Source organism: Piliocolobus tephrosceles, chromosome 13 (genome assembly GCF_002776525.5).
Source record: "Piliocolobus tephrosceles isolate RC106 chromosome 13, ASM277652v3, whole genome shotgun sequence".
In the NCBI taxonomy this organism is placed as follows: domain Eukaryota; kingdom Metazoa; phylum Chordata; class Mammalia; order Primates; family Cercopithecidae; genus Piliocolobus; species Piliocolobus tephrosceles.
Window position 1 is genome coordinate 48,529,825 of NC_045446.1, and position 22,169 is coordinate 48,551,993.

General features: G+C 35.2%; 1 protein-coding gene across 21 annotated transcripts in view; it reads left to right on the forward strand.

The window, feature by feature from the left end:
* Positions 1-22,169, forward strand: part of SOX6 (SRY-box transcription factor 6) — a 705,024-nt gene that overhangs the window by 607,280 nt on the left and 75,575 nt on the right. For 15 of the 21 annotated variants that reach the window (XM_031933892.1, XM_031933891.1, XM_031933893.1 and 12 more), the window contains 3 exons: positions 9,962-10,111; positions 15,773-15,998; positions 18,997-19,184. In XM_031933892.1, coding sequence (XP_031789752.1) covers positions 9,962-10,111; positions 15,773-15,998; positions 18,997-19,184 — 564 coding nt within the window. The remainder of the gene's footprint in view (positions 1-9,961; positions 10,112-15,772; positions 15,999-18,996; positions 19,185-22,169) is intronic. The other 6 variants (XM_031933900.1, XM_031933896.1, XM_031933897.1 and 3 more) reach the window with 2 other exon arrangements.

Here is a 22,169-nt window from a genome sequence, read left to right on the forward strand (position 1 = left end):
AAGTTTTTAATTCATTTGAATTTGATTTTTGTATAAGGTTAGTGATGGGGTCTAGTTTTGTTCTTCTGCATATGAATATCCTGTCTTTCTAGCCCCATTTATTGAAGAGACTGTCTTTTCCCCAGCATATGTTCTTGGCAGCTTTGTTAAAAATGAGTTCACTGTAGGTGTGTGGATTTGTTTTTGGGTTCTCTATTCTGTTCCATTGGTCTATGTGCCTGTTTTTATGCCAGAACTATGCTGTTTTGGTTACTATAGCTCTGCAGTATAATTTGAAGTCAGGTAATGTGATACCTTCAGTTTTGTTCCTTTTACATAGAATAGGTTTTTCTATTCTAGGTCTTTTGTGGTTCCATATAGGTTTTAGGATTTGTTTTTTCTAGTTCTGTGAAGAATGTCATTGGTATTTCGATATGGATTGCATTGAATTTGTAGATTGTTTTGGGTAACATGGACATTTTAACAATATTGATTCTTCCAATTCATGAACACAAAATATCTTTCCATTTTTTGATGTCCTCTTCACTTTCTTTCATCAGTGTTTTATAGTTTTCCTAATAGAGATCTTTCACCCTTTTAGTTAATTTTTAGGCCTTTAATTTTACTTGTGACTCTTGTAAGTGGCATTACTTTTTAATTTCTTTTTCAGATTGTTCACTGTTGGAATATAGAAATGTTACTGAGTTTTACGTGTTTATTTTATATCCTGCAACTTTACTGAACATGCTTATCTGTTCTAATAGGGTTTTTTTTTTTTTTTTTTTTTTTTGTGGGGTCTTCAGGTTTTTCCAAATATAAAATCATATAATCTGCAAACAAGGATAATCTGACTTCATTTCAATTTGGATACCCTGTGTTTTTTTCTCTTGTCTGATTGCTCTAGCTAGGACTTCCAGTCCTATGTTGAGTAACGGTGTTGAAAGTGGACATCTTTGTCATGTTCCAGATCTTAGAGGAAAGGCTTTCAGTTTTTCTCCATTGAGTATGATATTAGCTGGGTGTCTGTCATGTGTGGCTTTTATTATATTGAGGTATGTTCCTTTTATCCCCAGTTTTTTTAAGGGTTTTTAAATCAGGAACAGATGTTGAATTTTATGAGTGCTTTTTCAGCATCAGTTGAAGTTGATCATGATTTTTATCCTTCATTCTGTTGATGTGATGTATCACATTGATTGATTTGTATATGTTGCGCCATCCTTGCATCCCAAGGATAAATTCCACTTGGTCATGATGAATGATATTTTTTAATGTATTGTCAAACTTGGTTTGCTAGTATTTTATTGAGGATTTTTGTATCAGTATTCATCAGTGGTATTAACCTGTAGTTTTCATATATATATATATATTCATATATATATGGCTTTGTCTGGTTTTGGTATCAGAGTAGTACTGACCTTGTAGAATGAGTTTGGAAGTATTCTGAGAGATGGTTTTTATTTCTTTCTTTCCGGGGTGGATTCTGGCAGGATACTTAAAATGTCTTTTCTAAATTGAAATGATAAAGCACAGAAGAATTATTCCAAAAAGAATTTGGTGTGTAAAGTTGTGCCTCCTTTTTTACTGTTAGTTTTTGTATACTAGAGCATACTGGTCCCAATGTAAAGCCTCCTCAATTCCCATTTTATCAAGCTCTCCTATGTCTACCTATACTTTGCATAGTTCTTCTTTTTATCTTATCAGTCTATTAATGTGGGGTTAATTTTTTAGGGGTTTTATACTATGTCTTGAACATTTGGAGAAGGGCATTGTCTAGATCTGATTGTGACACTTATTCCTTCAAGGTGGTGCTGTTACCTCTTTCTTGTCCATTTGAAGATTGTGAAATGCCATTTTAGAGAGTAACTGTGAGACATTTGAAAATACAATTTTCTATTTGAGAGCTCAGAATAGCAGTCATATCAGAATCTTCTCCTTGAACAGTGATCCTTGTCTGGTGGCTAGGAACAAGAAATTGGTTTCATTGTGGTTCACTGTGTAGCTTATTTAAAATAATTTAATTTTAAAAGCAGAAAGAATACAGGCTTTTAAAAGTAAGATTGACTAACATGGATAATAATTTCTATCTTATATAATTATTGTGAAGATTAAATGAAATAATAAATATAAAATATCCAGCCCAGTGCCTCACTGAGTTTAGTTCTCAATGTACATTTGTTGAATTAACGCATGAATGAATTGGGGTGATTATTGGAAGATTCGATGACTGGTTATGTTGCTATATGAAAATCATATGTTTATAATGAGAAAAGGCCTTGTACTTTTTCTGTTTGGCACACTCCATTAGAGATCCTAAATGATTGTATCATAGAAAGCAGGTATGTAAATATATATATATGTATATGTACATATATATATTTCAAATTATGGTAAGTATAGTTACATCGTGACACCACCCATTATAATTTGACATCAATTTGGCTATATTTGGCCAAAGCATGTTTCTCTTTTCAAATATAATCGTGGTATAACATCAATCTCTGACACAATACATTTCTTAGGTCCTGCTATCGACCATTATATGTACTGGAAGGCACTGAAGGGTTTCACCATGAGGCTGAGTCTAATTGGTAGGACCTACTGCTTTGGGTTAAATCTAAATAGGCTTGGTTATTAAAGTGTCACTAAGATCCAAATGGAAGACAGATATATCTTTAAAGCTAGCCACAGTGCACAAAGCAGTACAAATACTGTTAGAGGTATTTATTTGTGGATTGGTAAGTTCTTCACAGGACTTTCTTAATTCAATTTATTTAAGAGGTTGGTCCCATTTATCGATGCTGGAAATGTGCTTGAAAGGTGCAAAAGTTGGCTAATTTTGTATCCATTTCTACTTTTAAGTGATAGATATTCTGGTAATGTTGAAGTGATAGCTAGAGCATACTTCTAACTCCAATGCTAATTATACGATCTTGGGCAAGCTACTTGTTAGATCTCAGCTCGTTAACAGAATAAGGATTAATGATTTGATAGTGTCCTTTCAGTTCTATGTGTCAAATATATATTTTTGAACTTACCAAAATTCTAATGCTAGCCACTTTATTAAAGCTGCCTGTAATACAGGTGGAACATTTTAAGCCATGCAGTAAAAATCATTTCTTAAAGAGCTTCTATAAAATAAGTAATTTTATAATTTTGAAAAATATTTAGCTAGGCTTATTTTTACATATATACACTGCAGGTCTTTTATATATCTTGGATAAAGAAACAATTCAATATCCCAAACAATCAGTGTGAATTTTTCAAAATTGAAACAGGAAAATTTCTGCATTCATACTAAAACAGTCTTCACCTAAGTTTAAATATTTATGGGACTTTGGCTAAGCCTGTCATAAGCTTTACTATATTGTTGATTTTTAAACCTCAACTATGTTTAGAAATGAATATTCACTATTATAATCATTATGACTGTGAACTATGATCTGAGAATTATATGTGGAATGACATTTTTGGAGACTCTTATGTAATAGTTAATCAGAGTTTAACCTTTTCCATTCCTAAACCATTGGTCTGCAAAGAAATTTTCTAACTAAAGCTATTTGGTTATAATAAATCTTTTTTTTTTTTGTTTTTTGTTTTTTTTTTGTTATTAACCAGACTGTTAATAACTAGACTGTTATTAACTAGACTTTGTTAATAACTAGACTGAGAAGAAACAATGGTACTACTCATTAGTTATGGCTCAAACAGTATAATTTGTATTAGAAGCATTTAAGGCAGTTTGCAAAACTGTTCTCCCCTTCTGCAGATTGTCTGTTCATCCTGTTGATTGATTATTTTGCTGTGCAGAAGCTTTTTAGTTTAACGTAGTCTCATTTGTCTATTTTTGGTTTTGTTTCTTTTGGGTTTGAGGGCTTAGTTATGAATTCTTTGCCTAAACCAATGCCCAGAAGAGTTTTCCTTAAGTCTTCTTCTGGTATTTTAATAGTTTCAGTCTTACATTTACGTCTTTAGTCCATCTTGAGTTGATTTTTGTATATGGGGAGAGATAGGCATTCTCATTCTCCTGCATATGCAATCCAATTTTCCCAGCATCATTTATTTAAGAAAGTGTCCTTTTTTCAGTACATGTTCTCATCAATTTTGTCAAAGATCAGCTGGCTCTAAGTATGTGGGTTTATTTCTGAGTTCTCTATTCTGTTCCATTGATCTACGTGTCTATTTTTACACAAGTACCATACTGTTTTGGTTACTGTAGCCTTTTAGCATAACTTGAAGTCAGGTAATGTGATGCCTCCAGCTTTGTTCTTTGTGCTTAGGATTGCTTTGACACTTGGCCTTTTTTGGTTGCATATGAATTTTAGGATTGTTTTTTCTAATTTGGTTAAAAATGACATTGGTATTTTTACAGAGATTGAATTGAATCTGTAGATTGTTTGGGGCACTATGGTCATTTTAATGATATCAATTCTTCTAATCCATGACCATTGGATGTTTTTCCATTTGTTTATGTCATCTACAATTTCTATCATCCGTGTTCTATAGTTTTCCTTGTACAGATTTTTCACCTCTTTGGTTAAATATATTCCTAAGTATTTTATTTTTTTTGTAGCTATTGTAACTGGGATTGCCTTCTTTCTTTGGTTTTCAGCTAGATGTTTTTAGGTGTCTAGAAATGCCACTACTGGTTAGTGAAGCTAACAGTTACTGAGCAGCTATCTAGTCAAAATTTTAGCAAACTACTTCAAAAGAATTATTTGCTATAAAACAGTGTGATTAAACTTGGACTGAAATTTTTTGCCTTTTATTTTTTAACTTTAACATCATAAAATTGTTCATCACATATATAATAAATATAATGGTATACCACTTGTGCTGCCTCATTTATAGACACTGTCTTTCCTTCCTAATATGCAAGGATTTTGTATAGTGTATTAATTCAGAAACTATTGATTGGGTATCTATTATTTGCAAGGCACCATTATTGATGCTAAGCATTCAAAAATAGTTAGATCATACCTTCTGTGAGCTTACAGTGTATCAAGCAGGATAAGATACATGTGCATAATTACACATAAAGTTTAAAATAGTGATAAGCACCCCAAAAAGTACAAATAAAGTGTTAAGGATTTATATTTTATATCTCCTTTAGAGCTGTGTGCTTTGAATTCTCCTCAGCTCCTAACACAGAGCCTTACACATGGAACAAATTCAACTGATGTTAGTTTAGAGGGTGAGCTGAGAAATTATTTTGTAAGCTTATACCTATTCATTTAATGACATTCATATTATTCAAGACAAATTTAAAGTCTTCAATCTGAATAGAATGATATTTATACTAAAATCATATGTTTTATTAGACAGAATGTGGATATTTTAATTTTTGTGAATACCTTCTATCTTTTCATTGGACTCCATTTTCTGATTTCTATTTCAAGGCTCATTCTACTAAATCTTACCTGATATCCTACTGTCCAGTTTACCCAGCTTTGAAAAGGGTTATGGAATGCAGCTGTACCTCTTCCTTTCTCTAGTGTGTCAGTAATCACAACTCATAAGAACCAGCTCTATGGAGTCTCAGAGTTTATGTGGTCTTGCCTTCCTTAGGTACAACCCGCTTCAAAGGGCTGTAAAACAAATGATTATCAGAGCTCTAAAAGAAGCAATTAACACTACTCTTTTCCTGAAAAGTAATTGTGTTATTCATTCAATCTGAAAGATTCATAGCCAACTTTTTTTAAAAAAATAGATTTATTTCCAAAAATGTGTTTTTCTGCATTTTTCACTAGTTCAAATTTCCCAAAGGACTTAAGATTGAGTAAAATTGACATTCATTTGATCTTTTTAATGATTGAGGTAAAAGGCATAAATGATATCCAAGGACTCTTAGCATCTCTAAGATTTTATGACTCTTTAATACTCATAGTAGGATATATTGGTTATGATACCAGCTATGGGACTATATAGTCAACATGTTTCATCTTGTAACCATCTTGACTCCATTCGGTATAGAACTTTTTTTCACTGCCTTAATCCAAGCAGACATTTTCAGAAGCTTGACCTGTCCCCATTCTGAAGACATCTGGCTGAATTTCAAAGGAAAATGATACAACAGAGTAAAAGAGAAACCAAAAAGATGCCCCCCTCATTTTGCCTAAGTGCTAGCAATTTGACTGACTCTGCTTGTGAATTTTTCTTGCCACTGAGTCATTGCATACAGAATTATGAAACTTTAATTTCTTTAGAGGCTTGTTATATTAGAAAAATTGTTCCAAAGAAAGCAACAATCATGACATAAGCACATCTGGCTCTTGCAAATTATTCTTTATTAAGCTTTCATTTAATTACATGTGCTGAAAGGTCTGTTTTTGATTACTGTGGTAATTTTTTTTATTTGTCCATCTGAATGATAGAAATGCTGGAAATTACATACAAACCACCTGTTTTTTTCTCCCCTACTCATATGGCAAAGTTTGAGCTATTTTGGTTGATGATCTACGAATCTTTCTATTTATTACGATAGAAATGTGACCATCAAGGTAATGGCTTAATTTTGATTGTAAGAAGAAAAGAAAATATTTGAATGAAGTTTTCAAGCATTAAATAGTGTTAAGATTGGAGTGTCTGACTTCTGGTTAACCATAGCAGATTAACATTTTCATTTATTACCGGTTTTAACCAAATCCTAGTAAATTTATGGTTAAGGAGTATAGGTGTAAACCTTCAAGTAGAAATGGAAAGAGAAGACAAAAAAAATTGGAATATGAGAAATGGATGGCTGAGTTATAACTGTCTTAGCAGAAAAGAGAAAGCTGATACCCAAGCTTTAGGAGTGTAAAGCCAAAAAGAATCAAGCCCAATTGGGAGCTGAACCTTTAAAATGCTTAGGAATTGAAGGCATCATGTATCATTAAAGGAACAGTTGTAAGAGTTGGAATTGTAGACAGCATGACTGGTTGAAAATAGATGAAGATGATCCCTCCCTAATGTCATGCAACCTGGTAACTACAATCCCTGCCTCCTCCCTCCCAGCCCCATGAGCATATAACCTGACAGAAATCACTGGAGATTTATTCTCTTGAAAAGTAGAACTTGAGAGGTTTATGTCTTGGGACACCAAGCATAGCTGAGAATGAGTGATGTGCCATGGTGAAAATCAGGGATCTGCAGGATAGACCAGACTATGAGATTCTTCTCCTGCCTTCTGTTGCTTGGCTTATGTAATGATGGCATACAAGTCTATGCACAAATCAAGGCAAGAATTTGAAGACATTTCTCTAAGAAAATGGTCTAGTCTAAGATAAATGGCCTGCAGATATTGACATTTGGAATTTTCCAATGAAAAAGCAGACTTTCTTCATCATTACCTTATGCTGAAGCCCATAAATCAATAAGTCTACCCTGTACTTAGATCTTTCAGTCAGCTTTTTAGTACATTGCTCTTATATATGAATAAACAACCAATGAACACCAGACCCTTTAGAAAAGCCCCTAATATGAAAGAGCTCAAAGACCTTGGAAGAGTGGTAACAATGCAGAGAACAGAAAACATTAAAAACAAACCCAAACCTATAATTAATATTGTCAAACAGAATAGAGAACAGGATGCTATAAAAAGAAGCAATCAGAGAATAACAGTATCTTTAAAAATATAGTGGTAGAAACTTTAAAACATTCAGAGAAGTTTTGGAAGATGAAGTTGCCGAAAATCTGTCATAGAGTATAACAAAATGTCAAAGAGTAGCAAATAGAAAGAAAAAATGAGAAAAATAGAGGGTTAATAAGGAAATCTAACATTTATCAAATATGAATACAGAGGAGAGAAAATTATCAATGAAATACATCAAAATAGTTTCCTAGAATACAAAGACATGAGTTTGGATTGAAAAGACTGAGTGGGTGTTCAGAACACTGAATGTAAAAGTCAACAGAAGGACATAATAGTGAAATTTCAAAACATTCAGTGGAAAGGGAAGATCCTGATGCTTTTAGAGGAGAAAATAGATTACATACAAAGGATCAGGAAGCAAAATAGTGTCAGGCTTCCTTAGTAACAAGAATAGGAAGACAACAGATCAGTATCTTTGGAATGCTGAGGCAGAATTATTTTCAACTTAGAATTCTATACCAGTCAAACTACAATCAAGTGAGAAGAATGTGAGTTCCTAAATAATTAATGTCACATTCACCTTTCTCAGGAAGCTCTTGGAGGATATGCTTTACCAAAATGAGACAGTTAACTAAAAGGGAAGAAAACATGATACCCAGGAAACAAGGACACCAGTACAAGAGAGGCAAAAGGAATTCCAAGTGCCATAGATCTGCAGTAGGTAGGCCTGAGGAATAAATTAGTTCAGATTTGGAGTAAGAAGATTCAGAGTTCCAGGAAGGATGTCTCCAAGGGAAAAACCAGGGTTCACAGATTACGTGATATATTCAATTATGTTAGGTAGGGTTTTACTGATTTCATGGAGAGTTTGAGAATTAGTGATAGTTACATAAAAATTATGCAAACAAAATATGAGGCAAATCTTAAATCTAACAAAATAAAAAGTTGAGAAATAAAATTAAGTATAGTTTACTACATAGCTAGTATCTTCATAAAATAATATAAAACAGTAAACACTAATTTTAAAATTTGTGACATTAACATTAAGAGTTTGGAGAGGGAAGCATGGGAGCACATGTGGTGTTCATGTAGGAAAGTGAAACTTTCATTTTCCTTTGTATGTAGATAATGATATAACATTTAGAATGATTTACAAATAAGGATATAAATACCAGTTAAACCATTAAATGAATTGAAGGGAATGGTCTCCACAGAACAGGGGGTGAGATAAGGAGGACCAGGGTAAGAAAATGAAGGTCATCCTGCAAGCTGTGGAGACTGTGCACTGTACATTTTTGTCATGCTCTTTTTGTTGTTGCTGTTTTGGTTTTTTGTTTTTTAAAACCTTAAAGTACTATTTATCTTGTAAAGCTACATACAAGAATGACTTTGATAAAAATGAAAATTGTATGAAAAGAGGTTAGCCCACCTGTCTTTCAATCTTTGGCTTTAATTTAGTGAAATCAACATATTTTGAGGTTGATAATTTAAAGATTTGTAATGTCAGATTGTCTGCTTATCATGTCTCAGAGAAGAGGAACCATTTTAAGCTGAGTAAATAGAATGAGTAATAAGATCATTGGTTTGCCAAAGAGAACTATAGAAAATACTTCAGAAAAGACCTTGAAACAGCAATGAGAATATGATGAAGATAAATGTGGAGTCCCAGGCAAAGGCAGGACCTGAGGAGAGAAGTGTGGTGATCTGTTTGGAAGCATGAAGGAAGCACCTTATTAGCTGGTTTGGGTTTAGAGAAGCTTGGCTTAAGAAACAACAACAACAACAACAAAACTGCTACCAATCTGGCTATACTCTCTTGAGGATTATGTTATATGCTGCCTAGAAATAAGACCCTGGGTAAACAATGACTGCCACTGGGCCTTAGTGGCCTTGGGAACAGCACTCATTATTCAGAAGGATCAGAATACCCAGGGATGCATAGCCAGAGCTGCGTAAGAATGACACAGTTCTTCCAAGAATCCTTAGAAATGTTCAGGTTAGTTTCTTAATTCATGAATATTAATATTACACAAGTGGACATCCCTGATATTTAAATAACTTTTAATAAAGATTTTAGGTATTAAAAAGCATCTTAGAGACTACTTAGTCGAATTCCTTTTTGTAAAATTAAAAAGAAAAACAAAAAAAAAAAACCGCTGAATTCTAAAGAGATCAAATCCTTTGTCCAGGATCATAAAGCTATTGCTAGAAGGACCAGGAACAGAACTGTGGCTCCCAGACCTGTCTTCTTTCCTTCTGTTTTATTATTTGCCTTCTCTTAGTTTCCTTTTTTAAAAATAATGAAAAAGAAATTATAAGGCTATCTGAGAAATCTAACAATATGGTAAGTTTTTTTTTTTAACTCAATTTCAGCTGCATTTAAAAAGATCAATATTTGTCTTCCCTGTTTTACAGCAGCTCTATGCCGCTCAGCTGGCCAGCATGCAGGTGTCACCTGGAGCAAAGATGCCATCAACTCCACAGCCACCAAACACAGCAGGGACGGTCTCACCTACTGGGATAAAAAATGAAAAGAGAGGGACCAGCCCTGTAACTCAAGTTAAGGTACTCACCTTACAGGATTGTGGAAATGGTTTAGAAAATAGTTTCACAAGAAAGATAGTGAAGCAGGCTATGTTGGGCATAAACAGCAGGAAACATAGCAACATAAAGCAACACCAAAATGTCCCTCTTTATGGTAAATTTCATGATTGAGCATTGAGAAACAGGTGTTTCCCTTTTGATAACAATAGTGCCATATTGTGAGATCTTTACCTCAATCTGCAAACTCACTTCTCAAGAGTTTTCTCCCTTTGGATTCTGGCTTTTATTTTTTAATGTTCATTGGCATGAATGGCCATAATTTTATTGCCAGTCTTTGTCATGGACTTGTGGCACTTCTCTCCATGTGTCTTAAATAGGGAGGGAGTTAACTTATAGGACCAGAGAATTGGGATTTTGAAACATTGGATTTAAAAAGAAGTGCAAAATAGAATTTAATGCTGGACTCTGTAAGGTTTGTTGATGAAGATCTCTCCTTCAAAACTAGTTATACATGTTTAAGGAATGAGTTATCATTGCCTAATAATACTTTTGATGCCATAGAGTTGTGATAGGATAAACAGGCTTTCCCGAGTTATGTCTGGGACATTAATAGATGTCTCACTAATTTTCAGTGTCTTGAAACTAGGCAGCCAGGAGGCACTTGGTGAGAGGGAAATTGATGAGCCACTGCAATTTTGCGCTGCAGCTGGTACCTATAGGTGGCACTTGTTGGTTTTATGATTGCAGTTGCTTTCTATATTGAATTATCAAATTCAAACAGAGGAACAATTGTTTTGTATAATTGACTTCTCTACTTGGAGGAGTATGCAAAGTACAAATGCTTTATTGTAATATGATTAAAGTACTGCATTTGGAGAAATTTTGCAGTTATTAAATCTTCACACGGGAAACAGCTGAGACCAACCAAATTAATAATTGGATGGTATACAATCACCGAAATTGTTTTGTTTTCTAAAATTTGCATATAGGAATTTTGAGATTCCAGAAAGTCTTTTAAAAAAGTGGATCCCAAATACCAAAGATCAAAAAATGTGAAAATCATTAAGAGAGGTAGTTCTGTCTATGTTCCAGCCAAAGGAATTAATTTAATGCCACCTATTCTTTTAGATTCTCCAAAGAAATCGGTGAACATTTATGTTATGTTGTAAGAAATATTGAGATATTACAATAGGAAGTTTACATTTAGTAAGACAGAATCACTTATGAAAACAGATTATTTTATGTTTCCAGAGTTTGTGTTTGTGAATAAGAGAACACTCCAACTCAAAGACTTTTTGCTTACTCGTAGTTGTTAGAGTATGAGTATATCAAACATCAGTGACTTGAGCTATTCAGTATTAAATATTTTAACATAAAGAAGTCATTTTATAAGTAAGTTGACCAACTGGAACTGTACCAAACCAAGTCTTTACTGGATGAGTAAAATGTTCCTTGGTTAAATTCAAGTTTATATCTGTTTTTACCCTTCCATCTTTGTGAGCCAACTGAATTTTATTACTCACTTGACCACATGAAAATTCTTAGAGATCTCTCTGGGTAGTTTGACTTGACTATATTCTATGTTAATAACAAAGGAAATATTTCTTTTACTTATTAGACTTTTTATTGTATATATGGGTAGAAATATATAGACCAAAACATAAAGCAAATGTTTTAAATTTAAAATATAACTCCTATCTATTACTGAAGATGTTCTGAAAATAATCTTATAGTTTGCTAATTTAAAGAACTGTGGTTACCAAAATCTCTCATGTTTCTCTTTATAGTCATTGCTTTTTCTCTGTATATAACGTGGCTACTTATATTAAATTCAGACAGAACATAGGCAACATTTGCTGAAAGTAACAAAACTAAATATAGATGTTCTGATGTACCTTTCTCCCCTAGAATTTTTGTCGACTATAACTGTCAACATCAGAAGTCAGAATGTTTCTGTTAAAATACTGGTTCTACCACTTTTATTAGCTCTATGACCTTGGCCAAGCTACTTAGTGGCTTTCTACTTTAGTTTTCTCCTCTGAAAAAAAAAATGGAGTTAATATTATTATAGGTCTTATATACACCCTCTAGTATTATACTGAGTATTCTATAAATGTCAGTGGTAGTGATGCTGCTGGTGGTCGTTATTATAATGAAGAAGATGGTGTGGTGGTTTTAGTGGTTGTGATTGAAATATCTAGTTGTACACTGGGAGAGATCCTAAATAAACACCTAGAGGATTTCCATTGTCAACCATGATGAAGGAAAAAAATGTTTACTCTTCCAGTTTAAACAACTAAAACTCAGTACAAAAATTATATAAAACAATGGTTTCCAGACATTTACAATAGTAGTACAGGACAGTGATTCCTATGAGAAGAGAAACAAGTGAGGCAAGCACTACAATTGTTGCAGCTCACTATTGGAAGGACGTTTCCAGGCAACTATGCAGGAAGCTTCATAGGCTCCCTGAGTAGAGAGGCAGAGTTCAGAGTTTAGGGATGCTAATGCAGATGGAATTTGTGAGACAGGGTACCAGAGAGGAGCAAGCTGCATGGAGAAAGAATGCTGAAGATCTGCAAAAGGCTCCCCCTGAGTATTTAGCTGAGTACTGATCAGCTCATGCATGTGAGAAACTACCTGAGGTAAGGGGAAACACCAGAATGTAGCAAACAAAACAGCTGCAAGATTCACAAAGGACCCGAAATAGCCAGAATGGAAAGATCTCCTGACACATGGAGCATCACGTAGAGTCCCCAGAAGGGTATTACCTCAGTAGCGGGGACAAATTACCCCTACTTAGTGGCTGTTCTGACCTTGCCTAACAATGCTTAGAAGTAAGTCTAGAAAAGGATCAAATTGTTCTGTGTCTCAGAACAAAGTTTTCAAATATTTAAATACATAAACTTCATCACCCCAGAAGGTAAAATTCACAATGTGTAGCATCCGTTCAATAAACATCAGGCTTGCAAAGCAGCAAAAAATATGAATAATGAGAAAAATCAATCAATAGAAACAGGCCCAAAATGACACAAATGATAGAATTAATAGATCAGAAAGTAAAAACAACTATTATAAGAGACTTCCAGCTAGCGCCAAATGAGATAAGCATCTGCTTTCCTAAAATCTCATCTATGAAGCTGGACAAAACTGACAAAAACAGTCATTTTGGCATTCTTAAAAATGACCAAAGTTATATACAATCTGAGAAAATATTTATGCCTCTTATATGTAAGAATAGTGGGGGTCTGTGACATTCTGGCCTAGGGCTATTGTTATTTCCCCTACTCCCAGGTTTGGTTAGCACAAAGTTGTTAGGACAGGGCAAGCTGTGAGGACCAAGAGTTCTACCATGGCGGAAAGGGATTCACTTAATTGGGAGTTGGTAGGTGCTAGCCATGCCCAGTGGTATTATTGGTTAAAGTGGCAGTTACTGAATTATAAAACTAATAAAAAATTAGAGTATTTCAAAGTTGAAAAAGATGTAATAAACTCCATATGTTCAAGAAAATAGAGGAAAACAAGAGCATGATAAAATAAGACATGAAAAACCTAAATCAAATGTCTAGAGATGAACAATACAATGTTTGAGATTAAATGTGTGTGTGTGTGTGTGTGTGTGTGTGTGTGTGTGTGTGTGTGTGTATTAGATGGGTTTAGCAACAGCTTAGACATTTCAGAAGAAAAGATTGGTGAACTTGAAGACATAACAATATAACTATCCCAAATGAAAGGCATACAAAAAAGACTGGTCAGTACTGTGGGGCAACATGGAATAGACTAAAGTATGCAGTTGGAGGCCCATAAAGAAAAGGAAGAAAGAGAAAATGGTATTTGAAGAAGTAATGACTGAAAATGTTCCAAATTTGATCAATACTTTAAATTTAGATGTTTTAGAAGCTCAGTGAGCCCCAAATAAAAGAAACGTGGAGAAAATTAAGTGAACACCTACCATATAAATCCCTATTATTTAGATATGAGTAAAGGAACAAACTAGTTCAAACATCCTTTGAATTAAGAGCAAAGGGAAGTAAATTGCAATTAAGTACATAAGATAATTTTGACATTCATAATGGATGTAACCGTGTTGCTCGAGAACCTGTCGTATATATAAATATACATAAACATACATTGCAATGCATGTGAGAAATTGCCTTTTTCTTATGAACCCACACACAAAAATCTGTGGCATCACTATGTTATCAAACAATAGACTTATTTTCTCTGGTAGTTCAGTAGAAAAGGGGCCTGAAATTTGGAGTCCAATAAATTAGAATTTAAATTCTTTCCCTCCTTATATGGCCTTAGACAAGGGATTTTGTCATTCTGACCTCCATTTTCCTATTTGTAAATTTAGAATAATACTGGCCAGGCTCATAGCTATTGATGGTTAAATGAGCTAGTATGTGAAAATGCTTAGTACAGTCCTTGGTATATAATTGCTTCTGTGTGCATGCCGTTTTTATTTTCTCTTTCTAATCTTCCTTCAAAAGTAGTATTTTCTGGCCTCTCTTTCTGTTCCCCCTTAGTCAATGATATTAGTACTTGAAGAGACCTTAGAGATCATCTACTATCAGACCCTCTTTTCACAGATGAAGAAATTGAGCCCCAGCAAGGTCACATGGTTACTAAGGGAGAAAATGTTCTGTTACCAAATTCTATTGGATCTTTTAAACAATGGCATTAAAAGCTAGTTCTCTTTGCCTTCTCAAAGGCAAAATGGGAGTTAACATTTGCTGACAATTTTATTTTAGAACACAATAATGTAGATCTTAAAACTGAACATTTAAATAAATATGCTCATATTATAACTAAATTTCTAAGATAATGAAAGTATTATTTCGAGTATTTTATGGCAGGATAAATGAGACAAAGTAAAGGAAGGAGCTTAGCTTTCAAGCTCCTGGATGAACTACAGTTATAAGCCAGATATTTGAATACTGTCTCAGTGACATGTATCTTAAAATAGACATTCTGTAAATATATGTAGAAAAGCATATAAAGAAACATCACTTTAAACGTGAAAAATAAATTGCATATAGCATAGTATGTGAAACATAATTATAATCTATCCTTGGTCTTTGCAAAAATTAATTTTAAACATGAATAGAGACCAGAATATAGACCATGAAGAGTGCCCACACCCAGAAAGCCACATAGAAGCCGTGTTGTGGCATGTGGCTCCCTGGGCAGGGGCCTAGTACATCAGAAGGCTTTCCATGTTTCCATTTTTAAAGTGCTTGCAATTGTTTGATTTAAAATATATATTAAAAAATTAGCTGCAGAGGCTGTTTATAGCTACAAGAACTTTTCAGAGAGAATAACACAAAAGCACTACAGAGCTGCTGAAATTTTAAATAATTCTTTGTAAATGCCCTAGGTTAATTTAGATCCCTGAAAACACATTAGGAAATTAAGCTGTAATGTGAGCTAATTCAGATTTTAATTTGGCAAAAAGAATGATCCAACTGCACAGTTAATGTAAATAGAAGCATAATGCAGGGAAATTAATGAGGTTTCCTTCCGATGAATCTTCAAGGAGGTAGATAATTAGCTTCTTTTGTTATTTTTGTAGGAGAATGTGGCATTGTCTCTGAGGTGTAAAATAACTGTGGCTTACTAAGTGATGATGTGCTTCATTTGTCTTTTGTAAAAATAATTATTTATGTTAAACTCTTGTAGGATGAAGCAGCAGCACAGCCTCTGAATCTCTCATCCCGACCCAAGACAGCAGAGCCTGTAAAATCCCCAACGTCTCCCACCCAGAACCTCTTCCCAGCCAGCAAAACCAGCCCTGTCAATCTGCCAAACAAAAGCAGCATCCCTAGCCCCATTGGAGGAAGTCTGGGAAGAGGATCCTCTTTAGGTAAATGGAAAAGTCAACACCAGGAAGAGACTTACGAATTAGGTAAAAGAAAGCAAACCTGTTTAGTTATGACTGATATTTGTTTCCAAAGTGCTCCTTAGTAAAAGATAATACTCATATTTTCTACTGAAACATAAACCAATTTAGTATCTTCTTTTATTAGAACTTTTGGAAAAGGTCATGATATAAATCCTGCTGGGATGGATTCTTCAGATGATAATGAGTTAGCTCCAGCAAATCATAGACTTAGCAATTGCTATATTTGGTCAGTGCTTTGACACTGAAATAATTTTTCAGGGACATAGGACCTGGCTTCAAAGCAACCTTCCAAAAGGCCAAAATTTATTTGAAATTTTTATCTTCTATCAAAGTGTATGTGAATTTTACATCTTATCCCATATTACTTTTGCATTAAAACAAATATGAACGACGCACTTCAAGAACATATATGAAATACTATTGATATGTAGGAAGAGATGTCATAATGTCTGACTCCTTATACTCCCATGGAGATATATAGCCAAGTATCTCTAGGAATATTCATAGCCCTATGTGAAAAGTATGGAGGAAAAAACATGGGTTTTGGAATGAGGCAGGCTTGTACAGAAAGCCTTCATTTTCTAGCTATGTGACCCCAAGAAAGTTATTTAGTATTTTCAAGTTCAGTTTCCTAGTATTACTAGCTCATAGGTTATTATGAGGATTAAAAGAGAAAAATACGTATAAAGTGCCTAGTGCAGTTTAGAACCTAAAAGGCATTCAATTTAAAAAGACTGGAATGAATGATTATCAATACATGTACATATATAAGTGGAATGAAACAATAAACGTGAAAGTAGTTGTCAGTAAGAGAGTGCCAAATAAGCATTAACATTATTTTTACTATACTCTTTGTTTGGAAATTAAGTCTCTTAATTTGTTATACTTATACTCTTTGGAAATTAAGAGACTTAATTTCCAAACAGACACAGATTTAAAGATTAAAGGGACAAGACCTAGCATTTCTTCAGATTACCTTCCTTATGTTATTGAGTTCTGAAGTCTAAAATGCTTATTTCAATAGATAAAATCATGTATAAGAATAGCCATTAACAGCTTAAAAAAAATTCTTGCCTATTTTATCTGATTCGATGTTTCACAATAATCTTATGAGTTAGATCGTGTATTACTACCCTCATTGTACAAATACATACATTGTGATTCTGACAGGTAGAATGACTTGTCCACATTCCTGCAGCTGTTAATTAGCAGAAACAGGACTAGAATCCAGGTCCTCTCACATGTTACTCAGTGTTCTTCTTGTAAACTCACAGTTAGAATATTTGCTAAATGTGCTGAGTGTAAGTGAATCTTCTGATGGTGAGGTGTAAATCTTCCTCACTGAATTTTGGAATCTGGATCTCTACAGGCGCATATTCTCATTTTGAGTAGGATGCCTTTTTCGGGACCTGAAAGTTTTCATGCCAAGTTAGTGGTATCCATATAGAAGATCGAATTAAATCATTTCCAGCATGTGAATATGAATACCTCTTGGCTGGATTTTTGGAAGTTGTGAGATGAGGGAAAAAAGCCAACAAGAAGATAAATTATAGAGTTGACCTTGAAATGGCCCTCCTAGAATTCACTCTGAAATTGTTTGGAAAGCATTTGTTTGCTGTCCTGAGTATCATGAGAGACAGAGATGACTGAGTCACAGGCCCTGCTTTTATGGAACTCGACTCAGCAGAGCATTATTTCTTAGATCATGAGCTAGAAATGGGCTGAAATAATAGCACCTGTGTTTGAACAGCACTCTTGTCCAGATGATATTGGATAGAAATGGTCTTTTTACCAGAAAAGCTCCAGAATAAAAGCTGTGGGACTAAAAAGTGACTGACTTAAAAAAAATTCCATAGATAGCCTGGAAATTTTTTCCAAACTCAAATGCATATGCACATGCATTGTACACACCAGACATCCAGTATGAACTTGATTCTGCACTCATGTCTTCTGTCCTGCCTATGTGAGATGTACACACACACACACACACACACATACACGCTATGAAATGCTTATACAAGCCCTTAAGCAAGTGGATCACACTAACATTTGTTACAGCAGATGAAACCTATCTATCATCAAACAATTGCCCTCTTTTTGTCTAAAATCGGAAAATCTTATTCAAAGTATTCATGTTACAGTAAAATGCAAGATATCATGGAAAATAAGTCAGTTTAATATTGAAATTTTTCCCTCTGTGTTGCATGGAATACACTGGAAGTAAATATTTATTCTCACTTTTTTTGAAGCTTTGTAGTTATGTGAAAACCAGTCCCACACATATTGCCTCAGTGTCGTGAATAGAGGGAGCGGATCGCAGTGGGTGTTTGAGCTGGGGGTGGGGAATGGGTTGTCATTCTCTTGGTAAATAACTGAGGCAGCCTAATGAAAAGAATGCTTCATTAACCAGCCAGCAACTGGGGGACTGGAGAGTACGGTGAATTCCTTCCGCCCCCTCTTTCCTGCAGTGGACATATGAACACACAGATACAGATATCACTAAAGTACACATGCAGCCTCACAGATTTTTTTTTTTTTTTTCCTGCGGGCCAGAAACGACTGTGTTGTATTAGTACAGCAACTGTAATGGGTAGCCTGGACAAACATCTCTGCCTCCTCCCCACTCCTCACCCCCTTCCTCCCCATAATTTCCCCACAGAAGAAGCAGCGTTGTGCACCAGTTGTACATACAGGCAGAGCAAATACTTTCCCCCAATATGTATACAATTGGAGTCTAGGAACCTTAGTCTGTGAGGAAGTGGGTAGACAGAACCCAGATAGACTGGAGTGCTGGGGTTTTCTCCAAGGGCTAAAAGAACCCAGCACAACGTGGTTGCCCTGGCTCTGTGTTCTATGTATATTATTGTATAGTTTAAAAAATAGCAAATGTGCACCCCTTCCTTGTTCAGAGAATGCAGTTTCCTACAGGGGAGGGGATAGTAGTAGTATTTTTTAGAAGTCTGACCTCACAAGCCTCTAATAATGCATCCTGTGTATGCAGATATCCTATCTAGTCTCAACTCCCCTGCCCTCTTTGGGGATCAGGATACAGTGATGAAAGCCATCCAGGAGGCGCGGAAGATGCGAGAGCAGATCCAGCGGGAACAACAGCAGCAACAGCCGCATGGTGTTGATGGGAAACTGTCCTCCATAAATAATATGGGGCTGAACAACTGCAGGAATGAAAAGGTAAAACTGCTTCCTTGTGTCACTGGATCTGCTAGACTCGTTGGCTCACTCTCATGTGGTTCTTTCCAGGCTCCCAGGTATCAACCTGCAGCCATGGATTTGGCCTTCCGGCTTGAGGGCTGTCTTGTACTTTACTAAAATCTGTCATGTAGTATCTGTAAGCATTATTGCTGATTAACAAATATGCCCTTTCCCACCCAGTGTAAGTTGCTTCCCAGGCACCCAACCTACCTGCCTATTGGTGTGTTTTTTTTTTTTTTTTTTTGTCACATTCTGAAGTAGATGTATCTTAAAATAAAGGAGATGTATGATGTGATTAGAATAAAAATAGAGTACCAGAATATTAAAAAAGGAAGACACATATGTGTTTACAATGAAGACTAATATGTTACCATGACTCACCATTAAATGTAATACTAAACTTCCTGACAACCAGAACATAAAATGAAGCAAAACAAAGAAGTTTGCAAATTGCATTCATTTGGTTTTTGATCTAGCAAATTATTTATTGTTTATTCTATGATGACTTTGTTCTAGGCACTGGAGATGCAGCAGTGAGCAAATCTGACAAAGATACCTGCTTTCCTAGAGCTCATATTCTAACAGGAGAGCACAGACAGTGAAGAAATAAACAATTAAATAGAAAATATAATGGCAGGAAATCAATAAACGCCATGAGAAAAAATAGAAGAAGCAAGTTAAAGGAATAGGGTGTTATAGGATTGGTATGTTACATGGAGTGGTAAGGACTCTCTGAGGAAGTGACATTGACATCTGAATGAAGCAACAGTCCAGGCCATATGAAAGGCAGGAGCAGGGGCATTCCAGGCACTGGGAATGATGAACGTGGAGGCCCTTGGAGGATCAGATCAGCACCAAGGAGGCCCAGTGTGGCAAGAATGGCACAAGAGACAGCACAGCAGGGGATCATAAAGTAAAAGTGATAGGCTGGGCAGAGCTTATTAGACCTGGTAGACCCTGGAAAGGCTTTTCATTTTATTCTGAGTGTGATGGGAATCCCTAGACTGATTTTGTCCAGGACATTGACTTGATCTGATTTACGTATAAAAGGATCATTCTGCCTACTGTGGAAGATTGGACTATATGGGAGGTTAAGAATGGAAACAGGGAGACTGGTTGTGAGGCTATTAGTAGACTGAGTGAAAATTTCTGATTATCTGATAGAAGGGTACTAATCTGATCATGGGGGCTCTATCCTCATAACTTCATCTAAACTTAATTACCTCCCAAAGACCCACCTCCAGTGACCATCACATTGGAGACTGGGGATTCAAGATAATGGATTTTGAGGGGACACAAAAGTTCTCTCCATAGTACCCTATATTATTGAATTTGTATTATCTGTTGAAGTTCAAACTCAGACACTATTAACTTCAAGTTCTACAGATTAATTTTAAGTATTTCTCATTGACTTTTAAAATTCATTTGGGAGGGAAAAGTCTGAAGTTTAAAAGGATAAAACATTATTTTGCTTTGGAACACATGGGAGAGGGATGAGAGATGAGGTCAAGATAGATACATAGATGATAGATAGATAGATAGATAGATAGATAGATAGATAGATAGATAGATAGATATATTTGAACTTGACCTAAAACATATCACACTGAATATAACTGAGTCCCAGAAGGTAAGCTGCAAAATTGTTTCTACAGAACCAGAAAATCCTGGTTTCCAAGTTGAAGGGAGCTGTTTTCTCAGTAGACAACCTTACTGGGGTTGAATTTGGAGCACTGGAAAAGTTCATTATTAGGGATGTTGTGTTCATGAGCTCTCCTTAACATGATCTCCCTCCTGCGAAATGTCACTGTTTTACACATATAGTTTGTGATTCTTCCTTTGTTTAGTATCTACAATCAGTATCTATGATTGCTTGCTAGATTAGTTCAAGTTAGAAGAATAAATGAAGGACAGCACTAACGGATTCCTGTGATGGTAGCTTTGGCTTTCTCATAATCAAAATATCAGTCTTAATTTTATGGGGTTCCATGGGGCACTACTTTTTCTTCTGAGCATCAGATTTTCTTCTGAGCCAAAGAGGGTAAATATTAATATATAATGTGCAATTAAACTGGAAAATGAATTGTGACAAATTCAGTTTAACTCTCTTCAAAATTATTCATGTTAGAACCATCCGTTTCCTTAAATATAAGATATTTCCATTAGATTTATGAATTTATTATTTGTAGCCCACAATACAGTTGTAGGTAATTTTTTGTGGTGCTATTGACATAAAACCTTATAATTTATTAAGCGTACCTCTTCTTTCTCTCATTTGGACACTCTGCAGAAGAATGTGGCACAGATTTGGGTTTCCTGGGAAATAGGTCTTGAGATGAAGATCAGCATGCAGGTTTATTAGGGAGTGCTTTTAGGATTGCTAAGGGAAGGGAGAAGACAAAAGCCTGTACAGCATAGTGAGATCCCATTTCCAAAAAATAAACAAGTTTTAATTTTTTTTTAAACCCAGGACTGTGCAGAGGGAGAGGTTGTATTCTGGTGCAGTCTCAACTAGGGCCTCTAGCAACCTCATAGGAAGCTTCCAGGCTGATTGATGCTATGGGAAGAGGACATGACCTTGAGTGAGGTGACTCTCTCCAGCTAAGGCAGTGCTGAAGAGGGCCAACAGCTAAGCTAGCTACTAACAGCATTTCCAGCAGCTGAGGGAATAAATCTTCCAGTCCTGAAAGGGGATCAGGGCTGCACAACACTGTCCACTATAGCTTGTTACATTTAGTAATGTTAGATGTATACAAGACAGTCTTTGTGTATATCATAAATGTGGGCCAACACTTACTAACAGGCAAGGATGCTTACGTCTTTATAGTACATATAGAATCATATAAGTGTCCATATGGCTTCACATTTGCTCATGATAGGTCTCACTATATTGGGTAAATCCCTATTTTGGCACTTTAAAATGAAACATTGTTGACTTGATTGGCCAGAACGGCACCAATGGAG